Here is a 20,702-nt window from a genome sequence, read left to right as displayed (position 1 = left end):
AGCTCCCCACCCTAGATAGCTGGGCCTGGCGCCCAGTCTGGTTTTGGCCGTGTATGTGTTTACCGGTCCCTTCCCATGAGGCCATCTCTGTGCCTGTTAGTGCCCAGAAGTGTGGAGAAGGATGGCAGGCAAGATAAGCCAGCAGGGGAGAGGGAGGAGGAGGCCTGGAGGATGGGATTCCCGTTAGCTGGCGCGCCCTGCCCGGCACTCCAGGTATGGAGGGCGGGAGAGCCAGGCTGCCTGGGGAGAGGCTAACTGGGGTCTCTGGGAGGCACTTAACCCCAACAAAGGGTTTGCTGTGTGCCTGCAATTCCAGTTGAACTGGGGTCCTGTGTTTCGTCTGGTCACCCCAGCTGGAGGAAGGAGAGAAGAAGGGGAAGAAAGTGGGCGTGATTTCTGGGTCGGGGGGAGCCCGGGTACCCCTCTCCCACTTTATGCCCCCTTGAGTGCAGTGACTTCCCTGCTGCACCCCCTCCCCCCATCCTTCAGCGGCAGTGCCAGGCCTGGGAGCAGCAGGTACTCCCCCCTCCCCTCCTGACCCCAACTGCCAGAACGGGGTCCTTGCTACACTGCTTTCTGAGAATTTCCCTCCAGGACCCATGGCCAGTCCTCCTCTTCTCCAGCTACTCATTACTCATTAACTGGAAGGTAAACTTGGCCTGGTTGAATCTGATCTGCCTCATGGCTCCTTCCCGCCCCTCCCCTGCACCACTCCACTTCAGGAAGGCCTGTGTGCCGGGGACCCCCCCCGGAGGATGCAGGGTCAGCTTGCAGCTCTGCCTGCTCCCTACCTGAGTTCCTAATTGGCAAACTGGACATTCACAGCCATGAACGTCCCTCTGAGTGTTGGGGTGAGAAGCCAGTGGCCTGGGGCAGGCAGTAGGCTCAGGCTGGTGCCCCGCACGTGGTGCACACTCACTGCACATGGACTGTATGTTTCTTGTTTCCAACACCTGCTCTTCCTCCTCACCTTATTCTGGTGACAGCCCCACCAGGCCCCTAAGCCAGATCCCTACATCTTCCTCCCTCTCCCCTGCATTCACCATCCCAGTCTGTCTGTCTGTTGTCAGCACCCCTGCAGTCTGTGGCCTCCCTGCTGCAAGTCACTTCTTCCAGCTGATGTACACACACAATATCGTATTTCATTCCCTGTGAAGTGGGCACAGGGAATGAAATTTTATGCCCATTTTACAGATGAGGAAACTGAGGTCAGAGAAGTGAATTGACATGCCCTGGGCTACACTTAGTCTGTCTCTTGTCCTGCACACACGTGCACAGAGACATGCACAGTGACATAGGAGACCCACCTGCCACGAGCCCCGAGACCCCATGCACCAGCAGCGGTGTGACCATCTCCCCCAACCTCCAGCGCTGCAGCAGGAAGGCCAGGCCCAGCGGCCACACTGCACGGCTGTCCTCACCGGCGGCTGTGCCCCAACCTCGTGAATGGGATGTCTGTCTGTCCGTCCACCATGAATGTTAGATCCGCACAACCGTCTCCTCCATGCCTGAGCAGACAAGGTCTCGAGGCGCCTCAGGGCTGGGCTAGCACGGCTGGTCCCTGAGGGCAGGGAGGAAACCACAATTGCCCAACGCTCCTGGGCTTCGCACGCTGCAGACAGGCACCCGCGGGTCCTGGGGTTCAGCCTTTGGTCACTCCATGACCAAATATTTGTAGATCATCTCTGTGTGCCAGGCACTGTTCTAGGTTTGAGGCCACAGCGTGAACAAGAGTGACAAATGTCCCTGGTCTTAAGGGGCTCCTGTTCTAATGAGGTGAGAGACGAGGAGCCCAGTGAAGAAGAAAATACTATATAGGGTTTGAGATGGTTGTTAGGGAAGTGCAAAATACAAGAGTGCTTTGTGTGTGTGTGTGTGTGTGTGTGTGTGTGTATGTCCAAGTGTGTATATTGGGTTCAGTGTGTGTGTGTACCTGTGTGTGCTATATGTGTGCACGGAGATGTGTGCAGGTGTAGGCATGTGTGTATGTGCACCTATGCACACATGTGGGTGTGTGTAGGTGTGTGCATGCGGGTGCATGTGCATGAGTGGGGTGCATGAGTGTGCATGCACGTGGGGGTGTGCATGTGGGTGAGTGCATGTGTGGTGTGTACAGGTGTGTGCATGTAGGTGCGTGTGTGTGGTGTGCATGCATGCAGGTGTGTACAGGTGTGCGCATGTAGATGTGTGTGTGGTGTGCATGCATGCAGGTGTGTACAGTGTGTGCATGTAGGTGCGTGTGTGGGTGTGTACAGGCATGTGCAGGTAGGTGCGTGTGTGGTGTGCATGAGTGTGTGTGCAGGTGTGTACAGGTGTGTGCATGTAGGTGTGTGTGTGTGATGTACATGAGGTGCATGCATGCAGGTGTGTGCAGGTGCAGACACATATACACCTGCATATGTGGATGTGTGTGCATGCAGACACATATACACCTGCATATGTGGATGTGTGTGCGTGTGGATGAGTGTGCCTGTGAGTGTGTGTGTGTGCATGCACGCATGCAAGTTTAAATTGGAACTCGGTCAGGTGATGGAACCACCAGCCTCTAGGCTAACTAGGTTAAGTCCAAACTTGGAAGGCGTCCTGGGGGCACCCGGAAGTGGCCTGAGCAGCCCTCTCTTTTTCTTCTCGCTCACATCCCACCTTTCAGCAAGCCCTGGCGATTCAATCCCAAAGTCAGATCTTACCCCAGCCACCTGTTTCCATACCCACTGCTACCACTCCCCCCGTTCAGTTGGTGATGTTCTAATCACCTGTGTGACGGTATTTGTAGGTGGAGCCTTGGGAAGGAGGTTAGGTCCCAAGGGTGGAGTCTTCCTGAATGGGATGAGTGTCCCTAAGTGGAGATAATCTCTCTCTCTCTTTCTCTGCCATTTGAAGACTTTTGAAGACCCAGTGAGAGGGCCACTGCCAGTGAGCCAGGAAGAGAGCCCTCACCAGAACCCGACCAAGCTGGCACCTCGGTCTCAGACTTCCAGCCCCCAGAACCGTGAGAAATACGTGTCTGCTGTTTGGGGTCCCCAGCGTAGGGCGTCTTGTTGCAGCAGCCGGAGTGCTCTAACACACCAGGACATCCTTCAGTTCTGCCTTGACCCTTGCAATGATTTCTTTTTTAAAAAAAACTTTTTTTTAATGTTTTATTTATTTCTAGGAGAGAGAGAGAGACAGCGTGAGCAGGGGAGGGTCAGAGAGAGAGGGAGTCACAGACTGAAACAGGCTCCAGGCTCTGAGCTGGCAGTCAGCACAGAGCCCGACGCGGGGCTCGAACCCACAAACCGCGAGATCATGACCTGAGCGAAAGTCGGACGCTTAACCGACTAAGCCACCCGGGCGCCCCTACCCTTGCAATGATTTCCAGCTTGACGTTCCCTTTACCTCTTGCCACCTCATAATTCATATTCTGCCCTCTACCTAGTGTGAAGTTGCTTGTTTCCTTTCCTTTATTTTATTTTATTGTTTTATTGTATTTTATGGAGGTGAACTTCACATAACATAAAAAGAACCATTTTAAAGTAAGCAGTTCAGCGGCATTTAGGACATTTCCAAAGTCAGACAACTCTGGTCCCCAGACATTTTCAGTGCCTCAAAAGGTAAGCCCATACCTATAAAGCACTCCCCATCCCCCAGGCCTCCCAGCTCTTGGCAACCACTAGTCAGCTTTCCTCCTCTATGGAGTTACCTGTCCTGAATAGTTCAAATATTTCATGAAGGTGGAAATACACAATATGTGGTCCTTTGTGTCTGGCTTCCTTCACTGAGTATGTTTTCAGGTTTCACCCAGGTCCTTCCTTGTTAGGGCTGAGGAATGTGCTAGTGTATGTTCACATCCCAGTTTGCTTACCCATTCATGCACTGAGGGATGCTTCAGTTGCTTCCACCTTTTGGCTACTGGACAAGGTGCTGCTATGAGCATGCTCGCACATTCCATGTTTTGGGTATATATAGCTGGGATTGGAATTGTTACCATCAGCTTTCTAAACGCATAATCAGCCTTCATCTCTTCCCTGCTTAAAATCTTGCAATGGCTCCCCATGGAGTGCACAGGGGTTTGCACCTTCCACCTTGTGGGCCGAATCCGGCCGTCCCCCTCTGTCTGCACAGGAGAGGCTCTCAGGGTAAGGCACTTTAGTGAGCTGCAGATACCTGCCAGGGCGTCCCTGTCTGCCTGTTCCCCACTTCCTGACTGACAGCCAAGATCTCACCACTTCCATGCCCTGTGCTGGTCATACTGGCTGCCACCTACATGCAGGAGTATCCTGTGTTGGTATCTACAGGGCACTGAGTCAATGAATCTCATTCTGGGGGTTGGTGACTCAACAAGCCGCCTTGCCTTTGAGCAGCTCATCCAGAAGAGAAACTAGACCTTGGGATGGAAAGGTTGGCTGGGATCTGGGTGTCACTGGATCAGAGAGAAACTGACCTTGGTGTCCCCCCCTTACTGCCTCCACCTGCCTGGACCTCCAAACTGCACCGCCGGATGAATCACTTATCATGGAGAGAAATGGCACCAGCAACTGAGCCAAAAGATGCCCCCCCCACCCGGGGTGGCCCACCCCTCATAAAGAAGGCATGGCGGGGCACAAGTTTCCTCTCTTGTTTTATAAGTTCCTTCATTATCTCCTCAATTTTGTCTTGGCCCTCAAAGCTTAAGATATTTACTATCTGGCTCCTGGTATAAAAAGTGGGCCTTCCCCTGAGTGCCCAGAGCAGACACTAAATGGTCTTCACTATCTTAAAGTCCATACTCCAATGCTCACTTGACCCCAGGCATCTTGGGGCCTTTGCACATACTGTTTCCTCCATCTGGAACAATCTTTTCCAGATCCTCCATGGCTGGCTTCCCCTGTCATCTCTGTCTTGGCTCAAGAACTCCCTCCTCCCAGAAGGTATCCCTGTATTCCCTGAACATCTGGATTAATCAGGGCTCTCCAGGGAAAGAAGCAGTAACATATCTCCACTCTATCCGTCCATCTATCCACATCCATCCAGGCATCCATCATCCACCCATTTGTCCATCCATCCATCCATCCATCCATCCATCCATCCATCCACATCCATCCAGGCATCCATCCATAAATCCATCCATTTATCTACTTCCTACTATAAATCATCTGTATATCTATGTATCTACTATCTATCTATCTATCTATCTATCTATCTATCTATTGAGGATCTGGATGCACGCACACACACACACACACACACTATGTATATATATATTTTAAGGAATTGGCTCATGTGACTATGGGGTTTAGCAAGTCCAAAATCCACGAGACAAGCTAGCAGACTGGCGATTCATTTAAATTTGAAGTTACAGTTTTGAGGTTAAAGGCTAGAAACTCAGAATTTTTATGCTGCTATCTCAAATTCCTTCAGCCTCAGAAAACTTATTTTTGTTTCCTCTTTGGCCCTTCAACGGATTGGACGAGGCCCACCAAAATTATCAAGGGTAATGTGAAAGTCAAATGATTGCAGGTGTGAATCACATCTAAGATCTACGTACGCAGCAGCATGTAGACAGGTGTTTGACTAAACCATAGCCTAGCTAGGTTGACACATCACATGACCATTATTTGATCTAAATAATAGTGGTAGCCCAAAGTAGCAGGTTTTCTTGTGTTGCCTTGTTCTCCTTTCCTTTTTGGACACCTTAACTGTCTGATATCAACTCCACGCTGTCTTTAGAATGTGAGTTTCAGAGATCATGTCTGTACCATTCACAGTCTGGAACCACAGGTGGCCAAACAAAACAATATCTGATGTGTTTAAAAAAAAAAAAAAAGGAACAAAATGAATACTAGGGCAGAAGAAACGGGAAATCAGCATGAAGAAACATGACAAGAAGGACATAAAAGCGGGCAGGCAGGCATCCTGCCAGAGTTCGGCTGGGACACCTGGTGAGTGGTGAGATTTTCTCCTCTTGACAGAGGTGCCTGCCTACCAGGGACTGGAGGGAGCAGGGGTGGCTGTGAGTGTATTTCCCCCCATATTCCTGGGCATGGGAGATGGCGTTTACAGAAACTGGGGGTCTTAGGGGAAATGGGTGACTGCCAGTCTCAGAACTTTTCCCATGATGACCTCATCTAGTCCAGAAAATGGATCCCACCCTCGATAGACCTAGAGGTACCAGTGGTGTTATTAATCAGAAGAGGCATCCAGGGGCCAAGGTCCTCTAGGCAGCCAGTGAAACCATTTGCCTGTGGCTGCTGCCCCCATGCAGCTCTGGTGATGCTGTGACCACATAGCCCCTCTGCACCGCACTCTGCCAAATCTCTGACTCAAGCCTTCCCCTCTGTGGCTCACTCTTATCTCCAGTGGAAACTTCCCTTAGCCTGTCCATTAACGCCCCCTCCTGCGCACAGACCCGTGGAATGGAGGCAAAGTACCAAATGGAGTTGCACAAGCCCTACAGTTGAGGGGCAAGTGGGGAGAAGGTGAGAATAGGTGGAGGTGAAGGTGAGGAGGTGGAGGATACAGGTGGGGTTGAAGGTGAGGAGAGGAGGCTCCAGGTGGAGATGAAGGTGAGGAAGGGACGTTTCAGGTGGAGATGAAGGTGAGGAGGGGAGGATCCAGGTAGGATTGAAGGTGAGGAGGGGAGGATCCAGGGGAAAATGAAGGAGAGGAGGGGAGAATCCAGGTAAGGATGAAGGTGAGGACGCAGAGGGTCCAGGTGTGCATGAATGTGAGGAAGAGAGGGTCCAGGAGGGGATGAAGGTGAGGAAGGGAGGATCCAGGTGAGGAGGCTGAGGGTCCAAGTGGGGATGAAGGCAAGGAGGGGAGGATCCAGGTGGGAATGAAGGTGAGGACACAGAGGATACAGGTGGGGAGTAAGGTGAGGAGGGGAGGATCCGGGTGAGGATGAAGATGAAAAGATGGAAGATACATGTGGGAATGAAGGTGAGAAGGGAAGGATCCAGGTGGGGATGAAGCTGAGGAGGCAGAGGGTCCAGGTGGTGATGAAGGAGAGGAGGGGAGGATCCAGGTGGCTATGATGGTGTGGAGGGGAGGACTCTGGAGCCCTCACGAGTAGTGTAGCTGTTGGGGAGCAGGTAAAGCATGTGAGGATGCTGGTATCAACACAGTGGATCAGAAGGATGTAGGTAAAGGTACTGGTGAGGACCCTGATGAAGAGACAGAGAACACACATGTGAGGATGCAGGTGGAAAGAAAGCAAGTAGGCAAGCGCTCAAGGGAAGATGCAGGCTCTCTTCAGACTATGTGCAGGTGCAGGGGGACACGTGCCCCCTGGGGGAGGAAGCAAAGTTGCGGGTGGTCCACAGGAAGGAAGGGGTGGGCATCAGGTAGGTCTTCCTGCGGATGGAGCCGAGTTGCAGGGGAGTGGGCAGGGGATCACAGCTGCCTCTTTCCCTCTCTAAGACCTCCCAAATTTCAGAGACACGTGAACTCTAAGTGAAGCTTTATTGGGGGGCTCTGGGGGGTCAGTTGGGACAGCCAAAGACAACCATGTTCTCAGTGAAGTTGGCCAGGTCTTGGCACTGCTTCTCATTCTCCTCATCTTGGCATTCGTCGGCCTCTGGCCACAGCTCCACCCAGGTGTCCTTCCCGATGATGTACTTGATTCTGGGGGGAGGGAGGCAGGTGAGGAGCATGGCAGGGGAAGCATAGGATGGGGTGACCCACCGTGGGGGCCATGCACAGGGCGGGCACTCACTTGGGTTTCTCTCCCCACAGGTCGGCAGAGAGGCCCCACATGAGGTAGTGTTTCCCTTCCTGCAGCCTCAGGGCTTCTCTGCACTTGATGTGGCTGATGAACCTGCGTTCCTGTCCAGGCTGCACCTCATCAGAGCCTGGATGGGAGGGACAGGGATGCTGAATGGGGGAAGGGAGGGACCCAGCAAGAAGGAAGTGGAAGACAGAAGATGGACTGCAGAGCTGACCTGATTTGATGACCTGCTCGATGACCATTATGTAATCGTCAAAGTCTTCTGACAGCTCCTTCTTGAGAAGCCGGGTCTTGTACACTGATGGGGGGAGGAGGGGAAGCACGGCGGGGGGTCACAGGCAAGGGTGGCTGTGGGGCACCCTCACCTGCAAGCGCACCTGGCCATACGGTGTCTCGAAGCAGATACACGCAGGGTCACAGCCAGACGTGCCCCAGTCCCTGCCCCCAAGTAACACACCCACCACGCATGGTCCTACAACCACCATCTCACACAGCCACACACACAGCCACGTGCACCCTCACAGTCACCCACACGGGGAGTCCTAGGCATAACCTCCCATCCACTGTCACCCGCAACCACTGTCTCATCTCTCCATGGTTCGGCACAACTACAATGTCACACACACCACTGTGCATACGACCATGTCTACTCACACACTTGCACACACCCAGCCCACTCATTACCATGGATCCCCATGCAATCATGGCCCCTCACAACACATTTACACACGTGCGCTCACACACACACACACACACACACCATCCACAACTACAATCTGAAGTATAGCCCCACGCACCCATGGGCACTTACAGCCAGTCACTCACACAACCACGGCCCCACGTAGTGTTGCTCACACACGCGTCCACTCACCGTAGTCGACTCCTGGCTCACAGGCCTTGTCCAGACGCTCGTCCAGGGTGATCTTTTCATCCACCTGGTGCATGAAGCAGTTCTCTGCGCGGTGGATGAGTGGGGGACATGCTTTCATCACACGTCTTGTCCAGGACCCGCCACCCCTGGGCCCATCCCTCTGGCTGTGCACTGGGTGTGGGCTCAGAGCCCACTCGGGCCACCCCCATGGGAGGAGGATCCGGGGGGGGTGTCCACCCCTTCCTGGCTCCTTTGCACCCACCCTCAGCACAGCGGCACATGTCCTTGTGACAGAGCTTGCTCAGTAAACCGTCTTCTTTGTTTGGGTGGTAGAACCGGATGCAATTCTCATCTGTGGGCAGAGTGGCAGGGAGGTGTCAGAGGGCTGGGGCCTCCAGCCCAGAGACCCAGGGGGCTCGGGNCCCATGGGCACTTACAGCCAGTCACTCACACAACCACGGCCCCACGTAGTGTTGCTCACACACGCGTCCACTCACCGTAGTCGACTCCTGGCTCACAGGCCTTGTCCAGACGCTCGTCCAGGGTGATCTTTTCATCCACCTGGTGCATGAAGCAGTTCTCTGCGCGGTGGATGAGTGGGGGACATGCTTTCATCACACGTCTTGTCCAGGACCCGCCACCCCTGGGCCCATCCCTCTGGCTGTGCACTGGGTGTGGGCTCAGAGCCCACTCGGGCCACCCCCATGGGAGGAGGATCCGGGGAGGGTGTCCACCCCTTCCTGGCTCCTTTGCACCCACCCTCAGCACAGCGGCACATGTCCTTGTGACAGAGCTTGCTCAGTAAACCGTCTTCTTTGTTTGGGTGGTAGAACCGGATGCAATTCTCATCTGTGGGCAGAGTGGCAGGGAGGTGTCAGAGGGCTGGGGCCTCCAGCCCAGAGACCCAGGGGGCTCGGGTTCCCAACTGCAGTCCCTCAGACCTGGAGAGGCCAGGTCCCCAACCCTGGGACCCTCAGACCCCCGCTTCACAGAATCCCTGGATCCCCAGGCCCCCCTGGCCCTAGGGGGGCTGCTCACCCAGGTTGTAGTAGGAGTACACCTTGACCGACCCGGGCTGGATAAGGCCCACGTTGAAATACTGGTGCACTTTGAAGGTCAGACAGTCCTCTTGCTCATGTGAGATCTGGGGGAAGGAGGATGCTGGTCAGTGGGGTACACGGAATGGAGCCCAGCATAGGGTACTAGAGGTTGGAGCAGTGGTGGAGAAACTGGAGGAGCAAGATGGGATACGGGTAGGGAGCAGGAGTCTCTAGCAAAAGATTTATGAGCACTTCAACACATCCATTTCCTGTTTCTCCAAGGCTCGCAGCTAGATTATACCTGTCAGCTTCCTTTCCTAGTTCAGTGTGGTCGTGTGATGGAGTTCTGGCCATCGGACTGCTATCTCTGCCCATAAAAACACCCATAGTTAACAGTATGAATTCTTCTTGAGGGTTGGAACCAGGAGGGCATAGTTGGTTAAATATCTGACTCTTTATCTCAGATCAGGTCATGATGTCACGGGGTCATGAGTTTGAGTCTCACATCAGGCTCAGGGCTGACAGCTCGGAGCCTGCTTGGGATTCTGTCTCTCCTTCTTTCTGCCCCTCCCCTGCTTGTGTTCTTCCTCTCTCTCAAAATAAATAAACATTTAAAAATTAAAAAAAACTTTTTGAGCGGGTAGATCTTAAAAGTTCTCATCACACACACACACACACACACACACACACACACACACTTTAAAACTAGGTGAAGTAATAGATTTGTTAAGTAAACTTATGGTGATGGCCATTTCCTAATATGCATCTACATCGAATCATTACATCATATACCTTAAACTTATAATAATGTTATATGTAAATGACATCTCATTTAACCTGAAAAAATAAAGACAAAGAAAGAGAGAGAAGCAGAAATACATAGGCATATATATGTATACGTGATAGACAGGTGTATTTGGAAACTGCGTTTTACAGCTCTGCGATTTCCCTGTAAGGTTGAAACCCCAGCTCATGCACAATCCTCTTTTCTTCTAGAAAGGAGGGGGTCCAGCAGAGGACTCTAAGATCCTAGGCATTGAGGAGCCCCAAGAAGGAACGTGCACGGATCCCTGAGCGACTGTGTGGAGCAGAAAACCCTTTCCATAGCCTCCCAACTGGACTTTACCTGAGTGGGAAACACAACACTCTTGTGTTGGGACCCTCATATTCTCAGGAGGTTTATTACAGCAGCCAGTGTTACTTCTGCTGACTAATATGGGGTGAGGGGCCTTGGGGCCTATTGGGAGTTAGCAGGGGGCATATGAGGATAGGAAAATGGGCAGGTGTAAGTAGGGGAGAGGAGGAAGCTCAAGTCTATGTTAGAGAGGAAGGCAGGGAGAGAAGTTCAGATGGAGAGCAAATATGAAAAGGAGAGAAATGCCAGGGGGTGTGGAGCAAGGAGAATGCTTTTAAGCTCTGAGCACTTTAGTTTTTAAATCCAAATGGCTCTTTTCAATGGTTGTTTAGGACTCTGATGAGAAGGTGGAGGAAGTGTTATATGAGGTTGGAACGAGAATGGTCACAAGGTGAGCTGCTTAGAAAACATGACATGACCTTCATTGACCACCTTATTTTATATGCCCCTTCCTCCATCACCCAGACACACCAGACCCCACATCCCCTAGCCCGGGCCTGATGTGACCAGAGGGAGGCCAGCCTACTGGAGATCAAGTCCCAAAAGGAAGCCTTACCTTGTCCAGGTAGATGATGAGGGTGTTCTTATTGGAAAAGGCCTTGTTCATCTCATATTTAGAGATGTATCTGTCGATGCCATTGCTCAACTGGGGAAAGGTAGGACTTGTGAAAATCCTCCTGAGGCCTCTGCCCACAGATGCCAGCCCCCAAGGCCAAGCCCTTCATACCAGGTCAAGGTCACCAGTGTCAGGAGAAAAGCCAGTCATCATGGATATATCCAGGATTGACATGGTAGCATCCTTGTCTCCCAGGTACCTGAATAGGGAAGGGAGAGGACAGTTGGGGCCAAGGATAGGGTCAGGCCTGGGGGTCAGTGTCTGGACAAGGGGGTCTGAACAGAGACTGGGGTTCCTGGCTCCCACACAGAGGACAGAAGGATATTAGATTGCAGGAAACATCCCCCAAAGGGAATAAAGGAAATGCAGTGTCATGGTCAAGGTGACTAATATCAGGCTCTGAAGCCCATTGCATGGGTTCAAATCCCAGCTTCATATGGCATTTGATACGTCACTTGACCTCTCCATGCCTTAGTTCTTCCATAAAATAAAGACAAGAAAATGGTACCAATGTCTAGCTCAAAACGCCAGGTCCCCAGCACCAGGTTACGGGGGTTGTAATTGCATAAAGTAGAAATACAAATCTTGTCTCCAGCTCTTGACGCACATCACAGTCAGTGACCAATCCCGTCATGTCTTTCAAAGTGTGTGTGATGGGTCACTGAGCAGCCTATGCAGTTCATGCACAGACAGCAAGGCCTGTGGTAGTGGCACTTCCTTATACCCAGGAATAAAGCCATATGACACTTTACAAAATTGGTCAGCTGGCAGAGGGAAATGGCCAGCCAAGATGAAGCACAGCAGTGAAATGAAGACGCTGGAGGTAAAATTTGAATAGCACATAAACGGAGTTAGAGAAGAAACAGCAGACTGTGTGAATGTCACCCTTGCTGCCACTGGAGAGACTGGCTGCCTTGTGACATTGACAGCTCAAAAGATTAGATGTCAGAAGCTGGTGTAAGTTAGATGGGAGCATGACAATTCACTGGCGCAGGAAAAGTGCTTGCTCCGTCCTTATCCCAAGTGATACAAACAGAAGGAAGAAGCACAGTACTTTGGTAAGTGTTTTACAAAGGAGAACAAAATATTACTCGTATCTCCGTGTTCTGATGTTTTAATTGACAGCATAGTAAGCAAATTCTCATGTTCCTGTAATTTTCATTTCTCTGTACCTTTCTAACTGGCAGGATGAGAGTTTTTGAGGTTGTGATAAATGCTCTAAAGGTCATGGAACAATTGTAACTCTCCCATTGATTTGTTAGGATTGCTTGTATCGTTTCAGCTTATGTGGCCGACGCTAGTCTCCGGTGCCATGCAGGCTGGGGACTGCCTGGGGTATCCACCTCCTGGATATCCACTTCAGACAACACCGATGCAAATGCACTCTTAGAAAAGATTAGGTCTTGGAAAGGAGAAGTCTTGCTATCGACAGAGGAATGACCCCCAGTGATCCCTCACTTACCTGGTACAGATGTCAAGGATCATGGTGTCCAGGGCTCCCTGAGGCCTCTTGACTAGAAACACAGAGACAGAAAATGGGAGGGGGTGTCCCTGGGTCCCAATGCAGGAAGGGGGCAGACGAGAATGAGGGTGGGGGAAGGGTCACATGTAGGGTCTTTACTCTTTTACCATCTTTAGAAGCTCGTCGTATATCCACCCTGAGGTCAAACTTCTTACAGGTGTGTTTGACTTTGAGCTTGGCATGGTACATTGTCACCACCTGGTGAGACAGCAGGGCGATGACGTGTCAGCCCACTTGAGTTGAAAAGATGGTCCCTCTGGGCCAGAGATGCAAGAGAAGGTGGGCCAAGCCGGTGTGTGTTCCTGTTCCTTACCGACAAGGTGCCTTGTCCTTTTCCCTTAGCTGTTACTACAAAGTCCTCATTTATCTTGGTCTGCAGGGAGGAAGGAGAGAGGAGAGAGGTGTTGGGAACCAGCCTTCCGGGAAACCCTGGCTGGTGTGGAGGGGGACAGCAAGGGTTTGGCTACACAGTTGTACCTCTGCTGACCGCTGGAGGCTAGCAGATTCCCAGAGGATGGTGTACTTGATGGCAGAGCTGCGGCTGGGTAGGTCAATGGATACATCCAGGTTCAGGTCCCTGTGGTCAGGGACATCCTTCTGGTATTGGGCCAAGGCTTGGAACACCATGAAGGTGGCCTAGAACCCATGAGAAAGAATGAAGGTGAGCCAGGAGACTGAGAAAGTGGTTTGAACCCACTGAGGAAGGAAGAGACTCATGTCAGAGGGAGGGGGGTAATGAGACAATAGTGTAGGAACCCCTACCCCAGAAAGATAAGGATAAGACACTGAGGACATGTCCTAGAGACATTCTCCAAGAGACAGAGGCTTAGCCAAGAGCTTGGCCACACTGAGAAGGGGCCTAGAATCCACCAGGAACTGCAGACATAAGATGGAAAATCTAGCAACACTGAGAATATGGCCCAGTACCACCCAGAGCGAGTCTAAGACAAGGGTTTAGAGTCATTGAAAATGTGTTTAGAACTCATTTGTAAAAAAAGGAATGAAGTTGAGCCTAGAGACACTGACCATATGATCCAGAATCCAAAAGGGACACTGGGAATGTGACTGATAGCTTGCCAGAATGAAAGGGGTCAAATTGGAGCCCGAGATTATTAAAACCATATTCTAGAATCCACCAACCAGGGTCAGAGAGCTTCGATAATGCTCTAGAATAGCCAAGAACATGGTCTAGAACCCGCAGGAAGTTATGGGCTAACACTGGAAGCCTGGAGGAATTGAGAACATGGTCTAGATATCAGTAGATTCAAACAGTTTAGACATTCAGAATATAGTCTAGAGTCCACCAGTGGGTTCACAACAAAAAATCCACTCCAGCCACTCTGGCTTGCGGACAGAAGGGCTGCCCTCTTAGTCTTAGCGTCTTCTCTTGGAGGCCATGGGAGGCCAGAGGAGGTAGGCATGCAGGTGCCTGGGGGACATGGGGTCACTTGCCTGCGTGGAGCCATAGCCACCTCCGTAGTATCTCTGCTCATTGAGCCAGTTCACGACGGGACGTACAGAGTCAAAGTCTTTGAGCAACAACAGGGCCAAGAGGGCATAGGATGTGGCCTCCACGCTGTAGAGCTTCTTGCCAGGCTCTTCCCACCTTGTTCTTTCTGTAGAGAGAACCCCCAATCCCATGCTCACTGCACTGTCCACACTGGAGATGCCTCAGAGAAAACTCAGAAAAAGACTCAGGATAGAGTTCTTGGTGTTCAGGTGTCCTGAGTGACATCCAAGGCCCTCACTCTGCCGGCTCCTGACTCACTCTCTTCTTTCAGTAACTGTCACTCCTCCATTTCAATTCTCATTTCCCACTGATCTACAGGAGATTCCCTAAAGTTTCCATGCTCATTCTTACTTCCTGGGCCTTTTGGTATTCTGTACCCTCTACTTGGAGCACCTTTTCTCATCTATTCCTGGTTAATCCCATCCTGCACAATTCAGCTTCAATGGCACCCCAAGATGGGCGAAGCCCTCCCTCTATCTCTCAAAACATCCTGTGCTGTCCTGTGCCAGCACTATGATGCTCTATAGTAACCTATTAACTCATTTCTTTCCTCCACTGGAGCATGAGCCATAACAGCAGGGGCTGTGCTGTGGTCACTGTGATGTCCCCAGTGCCCAAGAAGGCACTTGTGGCAGAGCTAGATTGTCACTAAAAAGCATTTCCTCCTCTGGGGAACCTGGGTGGCTCAGTCCATCGAGTGTCCGACTTTGGCTCAGGTCATGATCTCAAGATTCATGAGATTGAGCCCCACGTCAGGCTGTCTGCTGTCACCTCAGAGCCAGCTTTGGATCCTCTGTATCCCTCTCTTTCTGCCCCTCCCATGCTTGTGCTCTCTCCTTCAAAAATAAACAAACATTTAAAAAAAAAAAGTTCCTTCATTGCCTAGGCACAGAGTTGGATTACATTGCCCACATGTCTTTGCAGGCAGGTATGTCTACATGACTGAGCTCTGGATGATGGAATGGACACTGGCAATGTTAGGGGGCGCTTCCATGTCTGGTCTACCTCCCTTGCACAATCCACCTGACTGTTTCCCCTTCTGCTTAGATGCAGTAGATTCCAAGGACCCTGGGGTGGCAGAGCCATGAAAAGATAGAGGCCGGGATGCTTGCATGAGCGTCTGGAGGAGAGCTGCCCACCAATAACAAACTTCTATTATGCAAAACTACCTCAGCCTATGTGTTACTTGACATATGTCACGTCAGTGAGTGGTGCAAAACTGATGCAGTATATTCACCTGAGCCAATGATTAAGTGTTCACTATGTGCTAGGTACTGTGTTAAATTCCCTATGGCATTATCTTATCTAATCCTAATTACCCTTGAGATAACGATGATAACATCAGTGATAGAGCTCTCACTCTATTCTAGACCTTCTGCTTACATTACTCCTTTAATCTTCTCAACCACCTATGATGTAAATATCATCTTCAGATGGGGTCCAGGGAAGGTCAGTGATACAAAGGCACACAGTGAGAATGTGGCAGAGGGGGATTTGAAAATGGGTCTGTCTGACATCAGAGCCCACGTCCTTGCCACTTGTCTCACAGCAAGTGCTCAACACACTGTTGTTGAATGAATGATGCTACCTTCTTGTGTAGCTTACAGTGAGGACTTCTCACATCTTAGAGCCATTTGCCAAGCAGGGCTTAGCACTATCCACTCCTGCTCAACTTGAAGCTGCCCATCCCAGGGCAACTAAGAGCCACACATTCCAGCTCAAGATGACCACCCCCAAACGCTGGCCATGCATTCTTCTTTATTTCACCAGCCTGTCCCTCACCTTTGGCTGTGCTCAGAAATTTTTCGAGGAGGTCATTCTCCAGCTTGCCTGACTGGGCCAGGGCATAGCCAGCAATGGCCACAGAATATGGTCTCTGCAGGTTCTTATAGTGGGCTTCAAGATAATCTCCTGCCTTACCGATGCTGTGCTCCAGGCTCTGTAAGAAAGAAGATTGGGTTCTCTGGTAAGGTGGATATTGCTGCCACAGAGAGCTGGTAAGGATCAAATAAATGCCACTTCCTAGGTACCAGGATGGTTTTTGTCCTTGGGATATATTTGTTTTGGATCTTTTATTTTTTTTAATTTTTTAATGTTTTATTTATTTATGAGAGAGAGAGAGCGTGAGCAGGGGAGGGTCAGGGAGAGAGAGACACACAGAATCAGAAACAGGCTCCAGGCTCTGAGCTAGCTGTTAGCACAGAGCCCGATGCGGGGCTTGAACCCACAAACCATGCGATCATGACCCGAGGTGAAGTCAGACGCTTAACTGACTGAGCCACCCAGGCACCCCTTGGATCTTTTATTTCTTTTGGATTTTCCAGACATTTTAGACACTGTGAATTTGATGTGCCTGCGACAGTTTATATAGCCAGTGGTGTTTTGGTAACAGTTTAAGCAGCTCTCCACGGTGTATGGGGGCAGAAGTCTGGCTTATTGACCGCCAATTACTGTGGTATAAATGCTCCCACTATGACCAATTTCAAGCTACCAATGTAATGGCCCTGAACATGGAGTGGAATATAGATGTCGCAGATAGGCACTCATGAGTTAGTATGAACCAGCTTCAGGACCCCACTAGGAATACCGTTTAACTGATCATCAGTTTTATAACTAACACTTACTATATGGCAGTTACACAGGTAATCAATGAACTTTGGATGCTATAGGGTTGGCATTAATTTCTCAACATCTCCACTGCATGCTGGCAATATTGAGACCCAGAAGAATGAGGGATGGAGGAAGACATAATATGTAGTGGGTTTTTTTTTTAATGTTTTATTTATTTCTAGGAGAGAGAGAGAGAGACAGCGTGAGCAGGGGAGGATCAGAGAGAGAGGGAGTCACAGACTGAAACAGGCTCCAGGCTCTGAGCTGGCAGTCAGCACAGAGCCCGAAGCAGGGCTCGAACCCACGAAGTGCGAGATCAGGACCTAAGTGAAAGTCGGACGCTTAACCGACTAAGGCACCCAGGCGCCCCATAATATGTAGTGTTTAAGAAATTTCTTGGTGTAACAATTACCATGGCAATTTCAAACTACCCCTATGGAGACACTGAATGCACAGTTGGGAGGAGGTGGACAGTAGCAGAGAATTAGACAGCATTTCCACCATATAAGTACATAAATAACCTTGAGATGGATAGATTTGTCATAGATAATGAAGGAAAGTAATAAAACAATTAGGAATTGATGAGTTTTGACTGTTACCTTTGGTTTTAATGTTTAATGCTTAGTCTAATGTAAGTTTCCATAATTTAACAGAAAAGAATGATTGTGTTTAATCACTAGCTTCTGAACATCTGGGAAATTTAACAGTTGGCTTTCACAGACTGATCCCTGTGAAAGCACACTCTTTTTTCTTATGTTTTATTTGTTTCTGAGAGAGAGAGAGAGAAGAGAGAGAGAGAGAGCAAGCAGGGGAGGGTCAGAGAGAGAGGGAGATACAGAATCTGAAGGAGGCTCCAGGCTCTGAGCTGCAGAACAGAGTCCGACGGAGGGCTTGAACCCACGAACTGTGAGATCATGACCTGAGTCGAAGTCTGACGCTTAACCAACTGAGCCACCCAGGTGCCCCACCCCCACCACACTCTTGATCTGCGTCCCAGCATTCTGGTTCTACAGCCTATGCTGTACTCAGGTATAGTGTTGCCATTTTGTAGAAGAAAATGTAGTTGTTGCCTTGTAGCAGAAACTAATACTTTCACTGTCCAGCTGCCTGTCCTCCATCTACCCATGACTTTTGCAGAAACTTCTGTCTTTCATTCACCTGGACACAGAGGAGTCAACCATATTTGCCCAGAAAGAGCTACTTCTGGGCCTTAGCTGATTGGCCCAAGTATGATCACCAGACCCTGGGTGGGCCAATCAGAATCCTTCCACCCACAGGAATCTAAAAGCTCTAGCTTTGGTATGGCTATTTCCCCAAGGAAGGCAGCCAAGTTCTGCCAGGCAGGCTGGGTGGCAGGGGAAGAGGAATTATTGGACCCAGAACAGCCTGGGTCCCTATAAGGCCCTAAAGGTAACAGCCTGCTCCCATCTAATGCGAGTCCAATGAAGGGAGAGGCAGCTGGCTGAAGGTAAGTCCCCAGGGTCCCCAACTTTGCAAGCTAAAGGTCAAACAAACCATTCTCAAACCCCAGGAAGAAGCAGAGGGAGCAAGTACAGTGACTTTCAGGAGCCCGTCTAAGCTTCTCTGCCTCAGAACCAAAACCAGCGGAAAAAGAGACAACCATGAGAGAGACAATATTTGTAATCATTTCCTTTTTGGTGTCATGGGCCCCTTGGAAATATTCCTAAGATCTCCCAAACTAAGAAAATAGTCTTGATGTGTTCTTGGGTCTGGGTTGTGCCTTTTCTTCAGGGAAGCAGCAAGGTACAATGCACTGATCAAGTAGCAGTGATGGGGAAAGCAGGGTGAGATGCTTTTGTTGAAACTGGCTGAAAGTCTCTGCACACGGCAAAGCAGGCAGAAAGGACCCATTCCTAGATCTCCTTGTGTCTCAGTTTTCTCTTGTGTAACTTGGGGGGATAATAAGAGTCCCTACCTCTTGGGTTCTTACAAGGATTATAGGACTCAACAGGTGCAGCTCTTAGAAGAGCTATCTTAGCTAATTGCTCAAAAAATGCTGGGAATTACTATGGTATTCTGGGTATTATGGCCGCTGTGGTGGCTTTTATTGCACTGGGAGGACTGGGAATCACCTGAATGCAACACCTCACCCTCTAAGATGGGTGTGCCTGGGTAGGGGAGGGGGGAAGGAGAGGATGGCGGACACTTACGTTGACCTGATCGTTGCAAAAATCTTTAGCCTCTTGCAGCGCAATGAGAACAAAAGCTGTGAGGGACACATCCTTCTCCACATTCTCCCGGAAGCCACCCTAGAACAGGAAGCAGGAAACAAGGATAGTATCACCAGCGTGTCCCCCATTGCTGACCAGTCCCCCTGTAGGTCAGCAGGTCAAGGCAGGGGCAAGTCTCTCCTCAGTGTCTCCCTAGGTGGGCCCCACTCTTCAGTATTCATTCATTCAACAATCGTTGCTGGTGCTGTGGATAAGATGGTGGGTGAGAACCAGACACCAGTCCCACCCCCACAGTGCTCCCCATCTAGGGAGCCAGACATGAACCAGTTGGCTCACCAGTAGGCACATCATTACAAATTGTTGAGTGCTGTGCAGGAGGAGTAGTGGATGTGGCCGTGAGAATGGACAGTAGAGTGTGACTCAGTTGGGGAGGTCTGGAAAGATTCCCTAGGGGATGATAGGGGGTGTCATGCCAGGCAATGAGAACCCATGTGCAAAGGCCCTATGGCGAGATAGAGGATGGCTCCTTGCAGTAAAGATGGTGTGTCGATGAGAGTAGGAGAAGCCTGAGAGGTCAGGCTAAGGCAGTGGTTCTCCACCTTATGCAAGCATCAGCATCACATCGTGGGGGGAGGGGAGCTTGTAGCTATTGTGATTCCTAGGCACCATCTCTGAAGATTCTGATTCCTTGCCTCAAGAGTCCGGCTTGAGAACATGCATTTCTAACAAGTTTGAAGGTGATACTGATGTTGCTGGCCTGGGGACCACATTTGGAAAACAATAGCTGTGAGGGACTTCGGTTTTACACTAGCCTCTGAAGGTCTCTGGTCTCTGCAATGGGAAAGTGACACTCACAGAGTAAGGGGTAGCCTTTCTCCTGTCTATCCTGTAACTCCAGGCACCCCTCCCCCAGCCTGCCCATATTTCCTGCCTCTTACAGTCATTTCTTGGTGAATTACGGGCCCATCTTCCTGGAAGACCCCGTCAGGCTTCTGCTTCTCCAGGATCAGCCATTTGACAGCCCCGCAGAGGACCTGAGAGTTGATGGCAATGAGGTTGGCTGCCAGAGAGAAGACCTTGACCACGTAGGCTGTCAGCCTGTGGGCGGGCACAAAGCGTGAGCCAATCTCCTCCGGGATCCAGAGACGGGCATTCCAATCAACCAATGAGCACGGGAGGGGCGGGGCCTACCAGGTTCACCCAGCTCCCCCACCCCAGTCAGGTCCCAGCCTCGCCACAGGGGGCGCTTAATGTCTGCTGGCCACTTGGCAGCTCAGGGTGGGCGCCTTGTCTCTGCAGGCCGAGGGTCCAGAGCACAGGGCTGTTTGGACGAGACCCTCTGGGACCGCCCCAGGCCGCTCTGTTTGTGGGGTGCCAGAACCGCTCACCAGGTGCTGGGCTTCCGGTTCAGGAAGGCCGAGAAAGCCGCGTTGTCTTGTCTGAAGGCCAGCTGCTGGGAGTACCCTGCGGGGAGACAGAGGTCTCCAGATGAGCGGGGCTGAGCTGGGGGGGTGGGCCAGCC

General features: G+C 50.9%; 1 protein-coding gene across 1 annotated transcript in view; it reads right to left on the bottom strand.

Moving 5' to 3' along the window:
• Positions 1-7,405: 7,405 nt before the first annotated feature.
• LOC144219990 (complement C3 alpha chain-like) overlaps positions 7,406-20,702 on the bottom strand; it is a 34,437-nt gene continuing 21,140 nt past the window's right edge. The window contains exons 16-32 of the mRNA XM_077750131.1: positions 20,569-20,644; positions 20,119-20,278; positions 19,160-19,258; positions 16,161-16,317; positions 14,321-14,484; positions 13,346-13,504; positions 13,182-13,241; positions 12,976-13,066; positions 12,809-12,860; positions 11,458-11,545; positions 11,287-11,376; positions 9,594-9,699; positions 9,315-9,404; positions 9,053-9,136; positions 7,899-7,982; positions 7,673-7,808; positions 7,406-7,581 (exon numbers count right to left, since the gene is read on the bottom strand). Of these exons, the coding sequence (XP_077606257.1) occupies positions 7,440-7,581; positions 7,673-7,808; positions 7,899-7,982; positions 9,053-9,136; positions 9,315-9,404; positions 9,594-9,699; positions 11,287-11,376; positions 11,458-11,545; positions 12,809-12,860; positions 12,976-13,066; positions 13,182-13,241; positions 13,346-13,504; positions 14,321-14,484; positions 16,161-16,317; positions 19,160-19,258; positions 20,119-20,278; positions 20,569-20,644 (1,838 nt within the window). The 3' untranslated portion in view covers positions 7,406-7,439. The remainder of the gene's footprint in view (positions 7,582-7,672; positions 7,809-7,898; positions 7,983-9,052; positions 9,137-9,314; positions 9,405-9,593; positions 9,700-11,286; positions 11,377-11,457; positions 11,546-12,808; positions 12,861-12,975; positions 13,067-13,181; positions 13,242-13,345; positions 13,505-14,320; positions 14,485-16,160; positions 16,318-19,159; positions 19,259-20,118; positions 20,279-20,568; positions 20,645-20,702) is intronic.

Source organism: Crocuta crocuta, unplaced genomic scaffold, assembly GCF_008692635.1.
Source record: "Crocuta crocuta isolate KB4526 unplaced genomic scaffold, BGI_CrCroc_1.0 scaffold110, whole genome shotgun sequence".
NCBI lineage: Eukaryota > Metazoa > Chordata > Mammalia > Carnivora > Hyaenidae > Crocuta > Crocuta crocuta.
The sequence above is the reverse complement of the archived record's forward strand: the minus strand, read 5'-3'. Positions and strand labels throughout refer to the sequence as shown.